This window comes from Trichomycterus rosablanca, chromosome 1 (genome assembly GCF_030014385.1).
Source record: "Trichomycterus rosablanca isolate fTriRos1 chromosome 1, fTriRos1.hap1, whole genome shotgun sequence".
Taxonomy (NCBI): Eukaryota; Metazoa; Chordata; class Actinopteri; order Siluriformes; family Trichomycteridae; genus Trichomycterus; species Trichomycterus rosablanca.
Genome location: NC_085988.1, coordinates 45,204,240 through 45,221,959, shown reverse-complemented (window position 1 = coordinate 45,221,959; position 17,720 = coordinate 45,204,240). Strand labels below are relative to the sequence as shown.

The following is a 17,720-nucleotide window of genomic DNA, read 5'->3' as shown; positions in this document are numbered from 1 at the left end:
AACTGGTTTATGTAGCAATATTTCACAATGTGCTTTTACACTAATGATGAGAAAACTAAACGAGAACACAACGGTCTCTTGGAAAGAGTTGCTAGACAATCTAAAAATAGCAAGAACAACAGTATACAGTATACAAAAAGCAATATATGTACCTACATCCCATGCATTTAGACCAGCTATAAATGTTTAAATAAAACTAAATTAAATTAAAACTTTTTATTCAATAGTTTAGCTCATTATAATTTGAAAAAGAAGAAATAATCAAAAAACATTTAAAATTTTATGAATGGTGGAATGCTGGAGCATCATTCATATGGGGATTCAGCTCTGCAAACTGCTGAGTAAGTCTTTTTTCTTATACAAAGTAAACATCAATGGAACGATACACTGGGACATAAACTATATGGAAAAAGCTATCGAGACACCCCTTATAATTACTAACTTCATGTTTTTCCACAACAACATGCAATAAATCAATTTACAACTTTGTAGCAAACGTTTTGGGAAGGCCCATTCCTGTTCCTGTATGACTGTGCCCGTGAGCACAAAGAAAGGTCTATAAAGACATGCTTGATTTAAAGAAACACCATTAAACAGCTTTGGAATGAACTATGACATCAATTAAGGCTTTCTTGACCAACATCATTGCCCAGCCTTACGAAAGCTCTTTTGAATTTCCACAGACATACTTTACATTTTTATGAGAAGACTTCTCAGAGGAGTGGCTGCCGTTATAGCTGAAAAAGTCCAATTTGTTCTTAAAATAAGATGTCCAACTTGCTCATGGTCAGGTGTCCAAATACTTTTGGCCATACAGTGTACTAAGAGGATTTACTATTATCCTGATAAAAGCTAAATCGAAAACTTTAAACATAAAAGAAATTAAATGTGCGTGCATACACTATTACATCTACTGACTTAAATCCCATTAAAATACAGTATATGTAGGTTTTTGAATGTTCTAGTCCATTAGAGCAAAGCTAATAACCTAGAAGAATTGAAGACAGTTTGCTAAGAGCTGTGGGTCAAAACTGAACCACAATGCTGCAAATAAATCATTTTTACCACAAATGTCTCCAAGCTGTAATTGCCATTAATGGTTTAAAAGGGAATGAAAGAAGTGAAAGAATTGTACTCATACAATGTACGCATACCCAATCAATTTTTAATCTGATATCAACCCCTTATAAAAACATGTTTACTTTGAAGCTACTTACACTGCCATCACTGCATGGTTTCAGGTCCTTCCAGAAGGTCTGGTGTTGGCCCAGCTCCACTTTGTTTAGTGGAATGGACACCTCTCCTATCGGGTCATTCCTGCTGAAGCGGTCGTAATCCAACACCTGCATGTAGAGTTTTCGCTCTCGTACCTTCTCATATGGGAACCCTATTCAAACAGTGCACCAGGTACATTAACAACATTTACCTATAGTACTTTATTTTTGCATATTTGCTATCAATTACTTTTGGACAACTAGAAACATCTGTGATTCTATTGTGATGAAAACAAGAAGGCACGGTACTACAGCAAAATAGCAAAATATTAGTTTGTACATAAAAGTTAATAATAGGGGCTAAATAGCTCTCTCATCTATAGGTAGGTGAAAGTGTACAAACCCCATATCCAAAAAAGTTGGGACATTTGAACAAAGCAATAAAACAAGAATATGTGATTTGTTCATTCTCTTGAACCTTTATTTGACTGATGCAAGCAGAAGGAAAAGATTTTCAGTGTTTTCCACTGGCCAATTTAATTGTAATTTGTAAATATACACAAATATTGAATCTGATGCCTGCAAGTTACATAAGACAACTGTGATCTTGTATCAAGCAAGAATGGGCAAAAAACTGCAACAATAATTATTCTCAGTTTCCAAACAGTTAAAAAGTGTAATTAAAAGAAAAGTTGATGTAACACAGTGGTAAACATGCCTTTGTCACACCATTTTTGAGTGCATTGCAGACATCAAATTATTAATTTATCTTTACAAATGAAGCTGGTCAGATTTCACTGGAAATCTTTTCTTTGTACTTTGTTTCAAGAGAACAAATAAATCACAGATTCTTGGTTTTATTGCATTTAAAAAAAAAATGTCCTAACTTTTGAAGAAATGGGGTTTGTAGTGCTGCAAGTCAAAGTATATGTTTGTTAAAATGTTTGTGATTTTGGTAAAACAAGCTAGCACACCAGAGTCGAGATTTCAAATACATCGTTTCTAATCTCAGCTCTGTAATCCGACTGGGCTGGGCAGCCACATGAACAACGACTGGCTGTCGTTCATATAGGGTGGGAAAGCCAGACCAGGGTTCCTCATAACTGATGTACCTAGGACCTCTGCTGGCTGACTGATGGAGCCTGTGCAAAGTCAGGGAATAATGCATTGATGAGGGTGTGGCTCTCCGTATACAAGGCTGATCTGCATATGAACTCGCCTCGTGCAGGTGAAAAGATGCAGCCGGCTACTGCACATGTGTCGGAGGGGGCGTGTGACAGTTGCGATGCTCCTCAGTAAGCAGTGGAGGGTTGTATCGGTACAGAGGAAGCGTAATGCAATCAGGGTAATTGGATATGACTAGATTAGGGAGAAAATTGCACAAAAAACTGTTTGATTTTTTACAATTATGATTGATGTAAATATGTGTTTTCAGTATGTATTTCACTGCATGTCTAGGTGGCCCATGAGACTATATAGTCTTTATGAACAAGGTCTGGGAAACATAAAAAGAAAAAGTCAAACCTTCAAACAGGAACGTCTCATTCCAGTGAGGATTAAGGTTCTTCCTCTTAACTTTGGTCTCCAGTTTGTGCTTTTTGTCAGGCAGTAGGTAGATTTTTACAAAGGGATCTGAGGTTCCAGAGAAGTCTTTAGCGGGCAGGTCTTGGCCTTTTAGAATTTTGACAGTAAGTGTGGAGTCCTGGAAACTGTAGCCAACGCTGAACTGAATTCTGCCCAGCTTTTCACTGATTGGACCTTCATGATCTTCATCAGAGCCAGGAGATAACTAAACAGTGACACACACACACACACACACACACAGATAATCACAGAAGAGAGGTAAACTGTAATTAAGCTGGTTGAGGTTTGAGTGCTTTGAGTAAAATATTGTATAAATAAGGTGAAAGTAATTTAACTCAAATTCTGGTGTAATTTTGTTGCACTGATCTCACACACAAACATCTGTCATTTTAAAATCCTATTTTTCCTAATTGAGAATATGTTTTGTATTAGTGTAGTTTAATAATACGAGGCCAACTGTTAAGCAACCTGTTAAGCAAGGAAACTATCCTTCAAGGTATTTGTCTTTGGTTATTTCTTATTAGTTATAAAAATATGGATTCATCATTGCATGTGACCATGAAAAGTCATGACACCGTTGCTGACACTGTATTAAGCACTTTTTACATTTATATATTTACATTTATTGCATTTTTTTCTATTTATCCCCTATTTTATCCCTGATTGCAGTCGAGGTGGGTATGTTGCTGCTCACACCTCCTCCGACCCACGCGCAGCCCTTAGCGGAACCCTTTTTTACCCATGCATTCTGCACAGGTGCCTTCTGCACTCTGCCAATTAGGGTCCTTACAAAGCGTTTGAAGACCCCACCCACATAGTCCGGTCACCCCACCCTAGCAGAAACGAGTCTGCTGCAGGCACTGCCAATTATGCCCGCTAGATGGCGCCCAACCAACCGGTGGCAACGCCAAGTTTCGAACTGAGGAGTACAGAATCTCGTGCTGGGGTGCAAACAGAATATCCTGCTGCGCCACCTGGGCACCTACATTTATGGCATTTAACAGATACTTTCATCCTTTTCATTATTAGTCCTTACTTTAACCACTGAGCTACAACTGCCACTTAAAAAAGTGATGCTGAAAAAGAGTTATGAATTTGTGATGTAATTTCCAGTGGTCAGACATGTTGAGATTAACACTGTTGTCAATACAAAACCACAACAGTGAGACTTCTGGCAGGATCCAGAACATACACAATGGTGCACCAAGAAAACAAAGCGGACAGGTTTTTAAAGTTGTCATTTCTCATCTGGTGTTTCCAGGCTTCTGATTATTTAGTTTATATTTACACCAATTTAGTTCATTACTAATTCTCATCATATAGACACTGCTACAAAGAAAGTGCATCTAACCATCTAGATGCTTACTGTTTCATAATTAATGAAGATGATCATGATGATTCCTTTTAGCTGCTCCCATCATTCTGATCAGCAGATCAAACCTGATGCAACCCTTCTATTAATATTAGGCTTGGGACCGGCACTAAGGGTGCACTGATAGGTGTCCTCCCAATGGCTAGGTTCTCATAACACCATGCACCTTCTGTATTTATTAGCTCTTACCATTACACACAAGATCATGCTTATAGTGATATCATGTTTTGACTTAGAATACAGTTGGCCAAGCTACCAGTGTGTTACATTACCATGTGACCCTTACATTTAAAAAGCCTGCATTTCTATTTTTATAAATAACTAAAAAACAGATTTTCTTAGAAGAACTAGCCAAATGTGCCAGCGGGGTCAACACTGCTGCATAAATAAAAAAAGTGATATTTACTTCCCATGAAAAGATATACAGTGGGGGAAATAAGTATTTGATCCCCTGCTGATTTTGTAAGTTTACCCCCTTACAAAGACTTGAGCAGTCTATAATTTTTATGGAAGGTTTATTTTAACAGAGAGAGACAGAATATCAACGAAAAATCCAGAAAAAAAACATTAAATAAAAGTTATAAATTAATTTGTATTTAATTAAGGGAAATAAGTATTTGATCCCCTACCAACCAGCAAGAATTCTGACCCCCACAGACCGGTTATGTGCCCATGAGGCACACAAATTAGTCCTGTCCCTGTATTAAAGACTCCTGTCACAGAATCAGTTTCTTCCATTCAAATCTCTCGACCACCATGGGCAAGACCAAAGAGCTATCAAAGGACGTCAGGGACAAGATTGTAGACCTGCACAAGGCTGGAATGGGCTACAAGACCACCAGCAAGAAGCTTGGTGAGAAAGAGACCACTGTTGGTGCGATAATTCGAAAATGGAAGAAATACAAGATCACAATCACCCTCGCTCTGGAGCTCCATGCAAGATCTCACCTGGTGGGGTAAGAATGATTCTGAGAAAGGTGAGGTCAGTCCAGAATTACACAGGAGGAGCTTGTCAATGATCTCAAGGGAGCTGGGAGCACAGCCACCAAGTAAACCATTAGTTACACACTTCGCCGTAATGGATTGAGATCCTGCAGTGCCCGCAAAGTCCCTCTGCTCAAGAAGGCTCATGTACAGGCCCGTCTGAAGTTTGCCAATGAACACCTGAATGATTCAGAGAAAGCTTGGGAGAATGTGATATGGTCAGATGAGACCAAAATTGAGCTCTTTGGCATCAACTCCACTCGCCGTGTTTGGAGGCAAAGAAATGCCCGGTGGGGATGGTGTTCTTGGGGTCTTATCCAGCATTTCTCTGCTCCCAGTTCCCTTGAGATCATTGACAAGCTCCTCCCGTGTAATTCTGGACTGACCTCACCTTTCTCAGAATCATTCTTACCCCACCAGGTGAGATCTTGCATGGAGCTCCAGAGTGAGGGTGATTGACTGTGATCTTGTATTTCTTCCATTTTCGAATTATCGCACCAACAGTGGTCTCTTTCTCACCAAGCTTCTTGCTGGTGGTCTTGTAGCCCATTCCAGCCTTGTGCAGGTCTACAATCTTGTCCCTGACGTCCTTTGATAGCTCTTTGGTCTTGCCCATGGTGGTCGAGAGATTTGAACGGAAGAAACTGATTCTGTGACAGGAGTCTTTTATACAGGGACAGAACTAATTCGTGTGCCTCATGGGCACATAACCGGTCTGTGGGGGTCAGAATTCTTGCTGGTTGGTAGGGGATCAAAAACTTATTTCCCTTAATTAAATAAAAATTAATTTATAACTTTTATTTAATGTTTTTTTTCTGGATTTTTTTTTGATATTCTGTCTCTCTCTGTTAAAATAAACCTTTCATAAAAATTATAGACTGTTCAAGTCTTTGTAAGAGGGTAAACTTACAAAATCAGCAGGGGATCAAATACTTATTTCCCCCACTGTATACACCGATCAGCCATGACATCAAAACCACTTCCTTGTTTCTACCCTCACTGTCCATTTTATCAGCTCCACTTACCATATAGAAGCACTTTGTAGTTCTACAATTACTCACTGTAGTCCGTGTTTCTCTACATACTCTTTAGACTGCTTTCACCCTGTTCTTCAATGGTCAGGACCAGTGGCGGAGCCAGACAATTTTCACAGGGGTGGCCAGACTGAGACCATTGCTCACACAGGGGTGGCACAGAAACTGATACCTTTTTTTATGTGGTCACTCACTCATTTACCTATACAGGCAGTAAGTGCCATGTAGAATTACATCACGAAGAATAATAAGCTTTTTTTCTCTCTTCATTTTCCCTGACAAGTGAAAAACCAAAATATAGCCTATAACCTTAACATTATGAGGAAGAATTTCAAAGCTATTCCTTTGCAATACATTATCATTTGGCTGCCAACTTGTGTGTAATGATGAGACTCATTTGAACCCCAGAACATGCTAGTGTGAATTCATGGAAAACTAATTTTAATTTTCTTTAATTTTCTGATACAGACTGACCAACACTATTAAGCCAAATCAGCATTGAAAATAGACTTTACTTTTAACAGCCTTCTACAATGCTGGAGCTTCTTAAAACGGAATATATTCTTTTAAATAGAAGTGTTATTTAACTGCTATTAAATTGTTTTCCAACAAAATCCGCCCAATTAGGCGGATAACCGCCCAATCTGGCAATCTTTATTCGTAGCTCGCCACAAATACTACTAAATAGTACTAGTAGCACTATGTAGTACTGCTTCTGTAATTGTGTTGGTGGTTGACATTTATGTCGTGTATTACTGCATGGTTTTGGGGGAGAACTACTTCTTTGAGGTGCGCTGTTGAATTGCGTCCCTGTGAGAACACCTGCGTGCAGAAATGCTTCCGCAAAAAAAGTTGCCGGCAAAGCGGTGATGGGGGGGGGGCCGGAGGGGTGGCCGAAGATTCATTTATGGTGGCCATGGCCACCACTGGCCACCCCCTGGCTCCGCCCCTGGTCAGGACCCCCACAGAGCAGGTATTATTTAGGTGGTGGATCATTCTCAGCACTGCAGTGACAATGACATGGTGGTGGTGTGTTAGTGTGTGTTGTGCTGGTACGAGTGGATCAGACACAGCAGAGCTGCTGGAATTTTTAAATACCATGTCCTCACTGTCCACTCTATTAGACACTCCTACCTAGTTGGTAGTTGGTCCACCTTGTAGATGTAAAGTCAGAGACGATCGCTCATCGCTCAGTATTTTTGGTTTCGCTCAGTATATTTGGATCACTCAAGTATAGTGACACAATTCACATCAACTGCATATCAGTTGAACTGTGATCGCAAGTATACTGAAAAAATATGTGTAATAATTCAATGATATGAACTAAATAATATGCTTCTAACTTTGCAGAAACAGTTTTTCAGCATTACTATGCCCCTTCGCACAAAGCCAGGTCTATAAAGACACGAAGAAAAGCTTGGTTAAAGAAACTACAGTAGCCTACACAGAGCCCTGATCTCAGCCCCACTGAATAGCTTTGGAATGAACTGGAAGACCAGTAGCAGTGTCTATAGTTGGTAGTTGGTCCACCTTGTAGATGTAAAGTCAGAGACGATCGCTCATCACTCAGTATTTTTGGTTGGTGGACAATTCCCAGTACAGCAGTGACAGTGAGGTGTTTAAAAAATCCATCAGCGCTGCTCATACCAGCATAAAACACACCAGCACACCACTACCATGTCCATTAAGTCCTGACCATTGATGAACAGCATGAAAGGGGCCAACAAAGCATGCAGAGAAACAGATGGACTACAGTCAGTAATTGTAGAACTACAAAGTGCTTCTATATGGTAAGTGGAGCTGATAAAATGGACAGTGAGTGTAGAAACAAGGAGGTGGTTTTAATGTTATGGCTGATCAGTGTATGTAAGGTTATACTCACAACACTTTTATTATTTAGGAATTTTAAGCCCCCTAACATATTAAGTGACTGTTCTTCATATCCACCTGGGTCCTTTAAATCATGCCAAACCACCCTTTTAACAGTTCCTTTGTTAGCAATACAAAGAAAAGTAAGACAGAACATAATAAGTTTGTGAGCAAACCCATCTTACCATAACCATGTCTCCTGTGAGTGAATTAGCGAGATCAGAGACAGAGGAATGGCCATCAGCATCTGGAGGATGACTTTTAGGACTGTTTCCTGGCTTATTTCCCATATTCCTACTGCAAAAAGACAGATATAGAGAGCAGAGTGAGAGAAAGAAAAAGTGACTTTCCGCACAGGGTGGGTTATTATTTAATGTGACTAGCTCTGACTCATATTGACTCAGAAGGTTCTCTCACATCAAACAACTTCAATACTAAAAAATATACCAGCATTTCTTCATGGGATCCACATAGACAGTATGTATGTGATGAAAATTAAGCTTTGCAAAGGAATACATTCATAGACATAATTTTGAACCAAAAAATGAGAGAGGAATATAATATATACCATATTGAAGATTTAAATCCCAACTTACATATTATAGCAAGCACCATAGTTACCTCATTACACACACAAACAACTATAGAAATAATAAAGCAATTAACACTTAACAGTAAGGAAAAACATTTTGACTGCAAACAGGCATTTGAAAACATTCACATACGCATTACCAAATGCACACAATGCTTAGATCTGCTCAATCATTCAGTGATGTTCTTTTTCAGTCCATAGGTGAATGTACGAACAAGAAAGCTGACAGACATCAAATATAGACAGACAACAAACAATATAGAGATACAAAACCTATCAAGCGATAAGAATGATTTAGTAGCAATTCTCTTAGAGCAGGTACTGAGCTGATAAAACAACATCTATAAATGGCCTGTTTTTATTATAAAGACAAGCTAAAGCAAAACAATCGTTTACATACTATAAAGATTATGCAGGTATTATAGAACTTTTATGGAAAGACCTATCCAACAACATGTATACAAGTGTTAACCTGAGGGTCAAAGAGAGAGAGAGAGAGCGAGAGAGACAGGAAAGTAATAAAGAGACAGACAGAGAAAGAGACCACATTGAAATCAACTAGTAGACTGACTGGTACAGTAGGAGACATTGCAAATAAAGTGTTCAACACCGAGGCCCTGATTTACTAAAATCCCAATTAAAGAGTTCAAATCTGTGTGAGTAGTATGACTGTGGAGGCTGATTTAACAAGAATACTAAGGTGATTTGCAAATAAAAATACATTTCAATTTTTCAAAGTACAAATGAGATTTTTCAAATGAGTTTTTATTAGGTTTGGACCCCAGTAAAGTTACTGTCATGCAACCCGTATGGACTAAAAAACTAATAATACAACTACAACTTATAATGAATACTAAAAGAATATGAACAATTTGGATCACTCAAGTATAGTGACACAATTCACATCAACTGCATATCAGTTGAACTGTGATCACAAGTATACTGAAAAAATATGTGTAATAATTCAATGATATAAACTAAATAATATGCTTCTAACTTTGCAGAAACAGTTTTTCAGCATTACTATGCCCCTTCGCACAAAGCCAGGTCTATAAAGACATGAAGAAAAGCTTTGTTAAAGAAACTCCAGTAGCCTACACAGAGCCCTGATCTCAGCCCCACTGAATAGCTTTGGAATGAACTGGAAGACCAATTGAGGCTTTCTTGAACAACACCAGTCATACAAATGCTCTTTTGACTGAATGTGTATAACTTCCAACAGACTTCGTTCAAAGTCTTGTGAGAAGCTTTCTAAAAAGAGTAGCTTGTTATAGCTGAAAAATTCACATAGAGGTCACTCATTAATACCATTTGTTTTATGGTCAGGTGACCAAATACTTTTGGCCATATAGTGTATCACTTGATATAAAGATGACACACGTGTGAGAGATCAATGATATTCATTTAACAATTTGTGGATCATTAGGCAGCATGGCACAAAATTAATAACAGCAGACCCAATGTTGGAGTAAAATATGTTCCTGTAGGTGAGACATGTTACAAATACATAATACAGTATAAACATTTTGTCCCATATAGAGCTAGATTACACTGATATATAAATATGTCTTTATTTTTGGTCAGTTATTGCCATTTTTAGTCTACTCTGACTATAATAACTGTAGTACATTACAGTATGTTATAGTATGTTAGTAGTGCTATTAATGTAAAATCTTGAAATGACTTTTACACACTATAGGCACTAATATTTCCATCAATCCTGGTCTGTATTTTATATCTTTAGGCATAAATGCCTTTTTTTTTACATTTGCAAATCTGTAGTAAACCAGGGCCCCAGACAGTAACAGCAACAGACAAATGAATTGGATGGACTGATCACAGAAAAAACAACAGACAACAAATATGGCAAGACAACAATTCAGACAGGATCTGGAGGAAAGAGAAAGAGGGAAAACAGAAAGTTCTCTATTTAGTGAGAAGAGGCAACATATTATTAGCATGACTGCAGACCAAAGGTAAAGCATAGTCAGACAAAGTTGAATGAAATCATGAGAAAGACTAAACCAGCATTGTGGTATCAGAAGAGCAGAGCTGCTAGAAAGGAAAGGGAGAGAAAAGAAGAGCAAGATAAGCCTGAAAAAACAAGAATGCTTAATCTGGTCAGTCAGAGAAAGAATAAAGAAAGGAAATAAAATAAAATCAAGCTCAAAAGAATTAGATAGCTAAGCAAAGGAGAGTACGCTGGAAAAGGAGAAAAAGTGAGAGAAACAGGATACTTTTGAGATTAGTCTGATAAGAGGCCAGGAGGAAATTTCTCAGATTAGAAAAAGCTGGATCAAAGAGAAAAAAAAGAAGAGTGAATCTAAAAGGAAAAAAAAGCAAGAATAAAGAGAGCTGGAGAAAAAAACAGAGAGCAAGAATGAAATCCAGTAAGTATAACATAAGGAAGACACAAAGACGACCAACAAACAAATTATAGATAGTACAACCACATAATAGTTAGGGACAGACACAAACTTGGGCGAATAGACGGACGGACAGGCGAGGGTGAGGAAATACAGACAAGAAAAAAATAAGCCTCTTTAGAATGGTGGGGAGAGAAGGAAAGAAGAGAGGAAAAAACTAAATTTCTATGTTTACTGTGGCTACTGTAGTAAAGAATAAAAAATCTATTACTTGGTGGACCCCAACAATCTAAAGAGTGTGGCAGGGTTCCAAAGACCTCGGTCGGGAAGGTAAATACAAACGGCTCATTCAAAATTTGAATAGAAAATCCATAAACTGTCTGTCTGTCACCATGTTTCAAATTTCAACCTTGATGTCGAAGGTTAATAGAAAACATTATATTATTTCAGCAGCATTTTTTTTGCAATGCACTTATGAAATCAATGAAGACATACAGACAATTCCAGACAAGTTTAAAATACAAATAGAGCAGGCTGGGTCAGGAAAGCAGACAGCACAACATTTAGATTACAGACAGATAGACAGAAAGACAGCCAGGGAGACAGACACGCAAACGGACCGACGGACACACACAGACAAACATAAGACTAGGATAGAAAGGGGATAAGGGGTGAAGATAAAATTTACATGCAACAAATTCAAGTAATTGGTTAATCGCATAAGTGTGGTGCCCAATGTGGTAGATTATATAATTAGTTCCTAATTTGTCAGGTGATTTGTTAATTAGTTATAATTTTTAATGATGCAGAGCTGTGTGCAGAGTTAAGTGGTTACAAACAGGAATAAAAACTGGAGAAAATGTGGAACATAAGAGAAAACCATGTATGGCCTTTCTAAACTGTGACCTCTCAAAGGTGAAGTGGTAAAGATAGGTTAACATGAGGTAAAAGAAAACACTGGAAAAAAAACTATATATATATACATATATATATATATATATATATATATATATATATATATATATATATATATATATATATATATATATATACATATATATATACACGGTGTATCACAAAAGTGAGTACACCCCTCACATTTCTGCAAATATTTCATTATATCTTTTCATGGGACAACACTATAGACATGAAACTTGGATATAACTTAGAGTAGTCAGTGTACAGCTTGTATAGCAGTGTAGATTTACTGTCTTCTGAAAATAACTCAACACACAGCCATTAATGTCTAAATAGCTGGCAACATAAGTGAGTACACCCCACAGTGAACATGTCCAAATTGTGCCCAAAGTGTCAATATTGTGTGTGACCACCATTATTATCCAGCACTGCCTTAACCCTCATGGGCATGGAATTCACCAGAGCTGCACAGGTCGCTACTGGAATCCTCTTCCACTCCTCCATGATGACATCACGGAGCTGGTGGATGTTAGACACCTTGAACTCCTCCACCTTCCACTTGAGGATGCGCCACAGGTGCTCAATTGGGTTTAGTCCATCACCTTTACCTTCAGCTTCCTCAGCAAGGCAGTTGTCATCTTGGAGGTTGTGTTTGGGGTCATTATCCTGTTGGAAAACTGCCATGAGGCCCAGTTTTCGAAGGGAGGGGATCATGCTCTGTTTCAGAATGTCACAGTACATGTTGGAATTCATGTTTCCCTCAATGAACTGCAGCTCCCCAGTGCCAGCAACACTCATGCAGCCCAAGACCATGATGCTACCACCACCATGCTTGACTGTAGGCAAGATACAGTTGTCTTGGTACTTCTCACTAGGGCGCCGCCACACATGCTGGACACCATCTGAGCCAAACAAGTTTATCTTGGTCTCGTCAGACCACAGGGCATTCCAGTAATCCATGTTCTTGGACTGCTTGTCTTCAGCAAACTGTTTGCGGGCTTTCTTGTGCGTCAGCTTCCTTCTGGGATGACGACCATGCACCAGGCGTATGGTCTGAGCACTGACAGGCTGACCTCCCACGTCTTCAACCTCTGCAGCAATGCTGGCAGCACTCATGTGTCTATTTTTTAAAGCCAACCTCTGGATATGACGCTGAACACGTGGACTCAACTTCTTTGGTCGACCCTGGCGAAGCCTGTTCCGAGTGGAACCTGTCCTGGAAAACCGCTGTATGACCTTGGCCACCATGCTGTAGCTCAGTTTCAGGGTGTTAGCAATCTTCTTATATCCCAGGCCATCTTTGTGGAGAGCAACAATTCTATTTCTCACATCCTCAGAGAGTTCTTTGTACCCAAAACACCAAATTTAACAGCCCTGCTCCCCATTTACACCTGGGACCTTGACACTTGACACCAGGGAGGGACAACGACACATTTGGGCACAATTTGGACATGTTCACTGTGAGGTGTACTCACTTATGTTGCCAGCTATTTAGACATTAATGTCTGTGTGTTGAGTTATTTTCAGAAGACAGTAAATCTACACTGCTATACAAGCTGTACACTGACTACTCTAAGTTATATCCAAGTTTCATGTCTATAGTGTTGTCCCATGAAAAGATATAATGAAATATTTGCAGAAATGTGAGGGGTGTACTCACTTTTGTGATACACTGTATATACAGTATATATATATATATATATACGTATATACAGTATATATATATATGCTGACCATTGACAGGTGAAGTGAATAACACTGATTATCTCTTCATCATGCCACCTGTTAGTGGCTGGGTATATTAGCAAGTGAACATTTTATCCTCAAAGTTGATGTGTTAGAAGCAGGAAAAATGGAAGCGTAAGGATTTGAGCGAGTTTGACAAGGGCCAAATTGTGATGGCTAGACGACTGGGTCAGAGCAGCTCCAAAACTGCAGCTCTTGTGGGGTGTTCCCGGTCTGCAGTGGTCAGTATCTATCAAAAGTGGTCCAAGGAAGGAACAGTGGTAAACCGGCGACAGGGTCATGGCTCATTGATGCACGTGGGGGAGGGGGGGGCCCGTGTGGTCTGATCCAACAGACGAAGTACTGTAGCTCAGATTGCTGAAGTAGTTAATGCTGGTTCTGATAGAAAGGTGTCAGAATACACAGTGCATCACAGTTGCAGGGCTGTTTTGGCAGCAAAAGGGGGACCAACACAATATTAGGAAGGTGGTCATAATGTTATGGCTGATCAATGTATATATATCTCCTTTTCATTTCAGTGCATCACAGCCTGTTTTTTTTTTTCTTATTATTGATCAAAAGGTGACAGTGTGCCGTGTGCATCTGGACTAAGAGCTGCATTATTGTATTGCGCCCAAAAGCTCACAGTGATCTTTGCTATTCTCTAGGGCGGGGTGTCAGACTTTAACAGCTAATCAACAGTGGCATTTACAGAGAAAGAAAGTAGGTTTAACTTTTTTTTCTTTAGACTGTAGTTTCTTGAACATTTTTATTTTGCTTTTAAATAGAATCTTTTCAGTGGAGCTTGGCATTGAATATTACTGATTGGGTACAAACAAGCTTTACAGAATGTTAAACCTAACCTGTATTAACCAACAAGCAGCTCGCAGCTTCAGGAAGCCAGATCTTTTCTTTTTTTTTTTAACAATTTTAGCTATTATACAGGAACGTTCTAGAACACTTAGATAGGAGAAATACAAACATTATATTTAGGATGATTGCTGAATGTTCATTCAGGATTATTCCTAAAACCTTAATCAGGATAGTTCCAGAACTTTGTACAATATTGTTTTCTTCTTTTATTTAAATAGTTTTAGAACACTAATTTAGGATAGTTACTTAACTATAAACAGGTGCCATTAAAATGGTTAACCCCCCAGTGCAAATTAGGGTTAATAGCAAAATCTACGGACTTTCAGCTGTTTGCAATAAACCAATCAAATCAATTTGACTGATTTGATTGACAAAATGACATTTCTCCAGATTCAACACAAAATGCCAATTTTATTTACTACTGCAGATTGGATTGAATTATTTAACCTCCTGAAAAGAATTCTTCATAATAACACACATTTGCAAATCAGTAACAAAGTCTTTATTAGTTTATTAGGTGTGCTTGAGATAAAATACATTAAATACCTAGACTGGCTGGGGGTTTGTTGTCTGTGATGTTAAATTGCATGTTAAAAATATAGTCAGGAGAGTTGTCAAAAAAAATAATAGAGGAGATAATTGCCCTGCAGTACTGAATGTTCTTAGAGATACAGTTTAAAGCATAGTTTGTAAGTTTGAAATTGCAAGACATTGCACAGTAAGGTCTCCATGCCTGAACTCCAAGATGTTCACCTCTGCTGAGCCAAAAGCAACAAAGGTTGGCTCTAATACGCCACAGAAGTTTGGATCAGAGTGGTATGTCTGGAAGGGTAAGAAAGAAGCACACGCTGTAAAGAACATTCTGCTTACAGTGAAGCATGGCAGTGACTTGGTGATGTTCTGAGGCTGCTTTGCTCACTCTGGCACTGGAAACCTACAGTGTGTGGAGGACATGATGGATTGTTTTAAGTATCAGGAAAACTTTATGGAAGCTGAAGCTTAGACATCATTGGAACGTCCAACAGGACAGTGACCAAAGAAGTCCTGGTAGTTTCTAGAGTGGCCGTCACTATGGGCTGCTTTAAAACCTATAGGAAATCTTTGGCGGGATTTAAAGAAGGTGGTTGCTGCAAGCAAACCCAAGAATAGCCCATGAACAACAGGCTAATATTTCTCAGGAACATGACCAGATGCTGGTGTATGGCTATGGATCACGTTTGCAGGAGGTCATAATAGCAAAAGGGTGCTCAAAAAGGTATTAAAGAAGCTTGTCCTAAGTAGTATTTAAAAGTGAATTTGAATTTGGAGAAAGCACTTGTTATATTAGTTTTAAGCTATTTAAATTGTTTTTGCTTGACTGGTTTATTGCAAACAGCTGAAAGTTCATAAATTTGGTAATAAACCTAATTTACAATGGAGGTTGAATAATTTTTAATGCAACTGTATTTTATTTAAATCTTTAAGAACCAGGGTGGAAACAACTTCTCACAAATTTCCATAATGCTGTGGCTTTGCAAGACAAAAGTCAGCCAGTGCAAAAATCAAAAGGAGGTATCATCATGCATCACTGAAAACCTTTAATCTTGCATGTCAATATTTTCTAGTGTAATATATAAAAGATTAAAGAGCACAAAAAAGAAAAAAAAGAAAAAAAAACTGAATTTAGACATTTACTTCAGTGTTGTTCTTATGATCAATAAAAGGTGGTAATAAAAAGAAGCTTTGCTTATTACTGGATTAATATTTAATAAAATTAAACACTTTAGCATTTTTAACCTGTACAGAAACTGTATTGTAATCATGATTAACACAAATAATCTTATCACATATACGCCATCAGCCTAATTTCAAGCTGGGAGTGATGGGATAAACAGATGTGTTTTAGAGAATTTGTGTTCATTCTGCCCCCTACTGCTGGTTTCTCATACTGCTTTATTGGCGTAGCTGTCATTAGGGTTCATTAATTTGAGGAACACTTTAGCAATTTTTAACTTTGGTTAATTTTGATCCAGCTGTATTTGTGGTGTTTGGTAATTAAATACATTTCCCTGTCTTTTGAAAATGGCCAAAGAAAGAAAAGTCTTGGAGCAGTTACTGATCTTTGTCAATGAACATTGACCCTGTGTTCACATGTACAGTGTTTTTGCAAATAATAGATGATTGAATTATAACATTCTCTTATACATGCAGTTGTAACACCATTATTGTGAGATCATTGACAAGCTCCTCCCGTGTAATTCTGGACTGATCTCACCTTTCTCAGAATCATTCTTACCCCACGAGGTGAGATTTTGCATGGAGCTCCAGAGTGAGGGCGATTGACTGTGATCTTGTATTTCTTCCATTTTCGAATTATCGCACCAACAGTGGTCTCTTTCTCACCAAGCTTCTTGCTGATGGTCTTGTAGCCCATTCCAGCCTTGTGTAGGTCTACAATCTTGTCCCTGACTGTGGGGGTCAGAATTCTTGCTGGTTGGTAGGGGATCAAATACTTATTTCCCTTAATTAAATACAAATTAATTTATAACTTTTATTTAATGTTTTTTTTCTGGATTTTTTGTTGATATTCTGTCTCTCTCTGTTAAAATAAACCTTCCATAAAAATTATAGACTGTTCAAGTCTTTGTAAGGGGGTAAACTTACAAAATCAGTAGGGGATCAAATACTTATTTTCCCCACAAAATAACCCCATTATTTTACATAAGCCTAAAATATATGCAGTTACACGGGACCATGGAATACATTGACAGGTTTTCAATAAAAATTTAAATTTCAATAAAATAAGAAACTCAACGTCTTTAAAACTCGACGCCACTCCCAGAACCAATTGAAGTCGAGTTTTAAGTTACTACTGTACTGCTATCTGTGAGACCCCGTCTCTGGCAGGTGAAAAGAACCCATTCAGTACTGAGCATCTGATAGTTTGTGGCTCTCCTTGGTCAGGGTGGGGGTCTGCAGCAGAGGTGGAAGTTACAGTTAGAGATTTAGACACGACTTTTTGGAAGAAAAAAAACTTTTCCTTATTATTTTTCCTAAATATTTTCCTTTGACCTCTCTTTTTAATTGACTTCAATTTAATTGAGAAACAGGGGAAGTATAAAAGAAAAACAACTTTTGCTAGTAAATATGAGCTGTGTTCATTATAAAGGGATTTCAACTTGTTTGAGTGCTGATAAATAAATGTATCAC

General features: G+C 38.2%; 1 protein-coding gene across 1 annotated transcript in view; it reads right to left on the bottom strand.

Annotated features, from left to right (window-relative positions):
* The window catches only part of syt7a (synaptotagmin VIIa), a 228,092-nt gene that overhangs the window by 24,439 nt on the left and 185,933 nt on the right, over positions 1-17,720 (bottom strand). The window contains exons 7-9 of the mRNA XM_062993413.1: positions 8,243-8,354; positions 2,739-3,003; positions 1,218-1,387 (exon numbers count right to left, since the gene is read on the bottom strand). Of these exons, the coding sequence (XP_062849483.1) occupies positions 1,218-1,387; positions 2,739-3,003; positions 8,243-8,354 (547 nt within the window). The remainder of the gene's footprint in view (positions 1-1,217; positions 1,388-2,738; positions 3,004-8,242; positions 8,355-17,720) is intronic.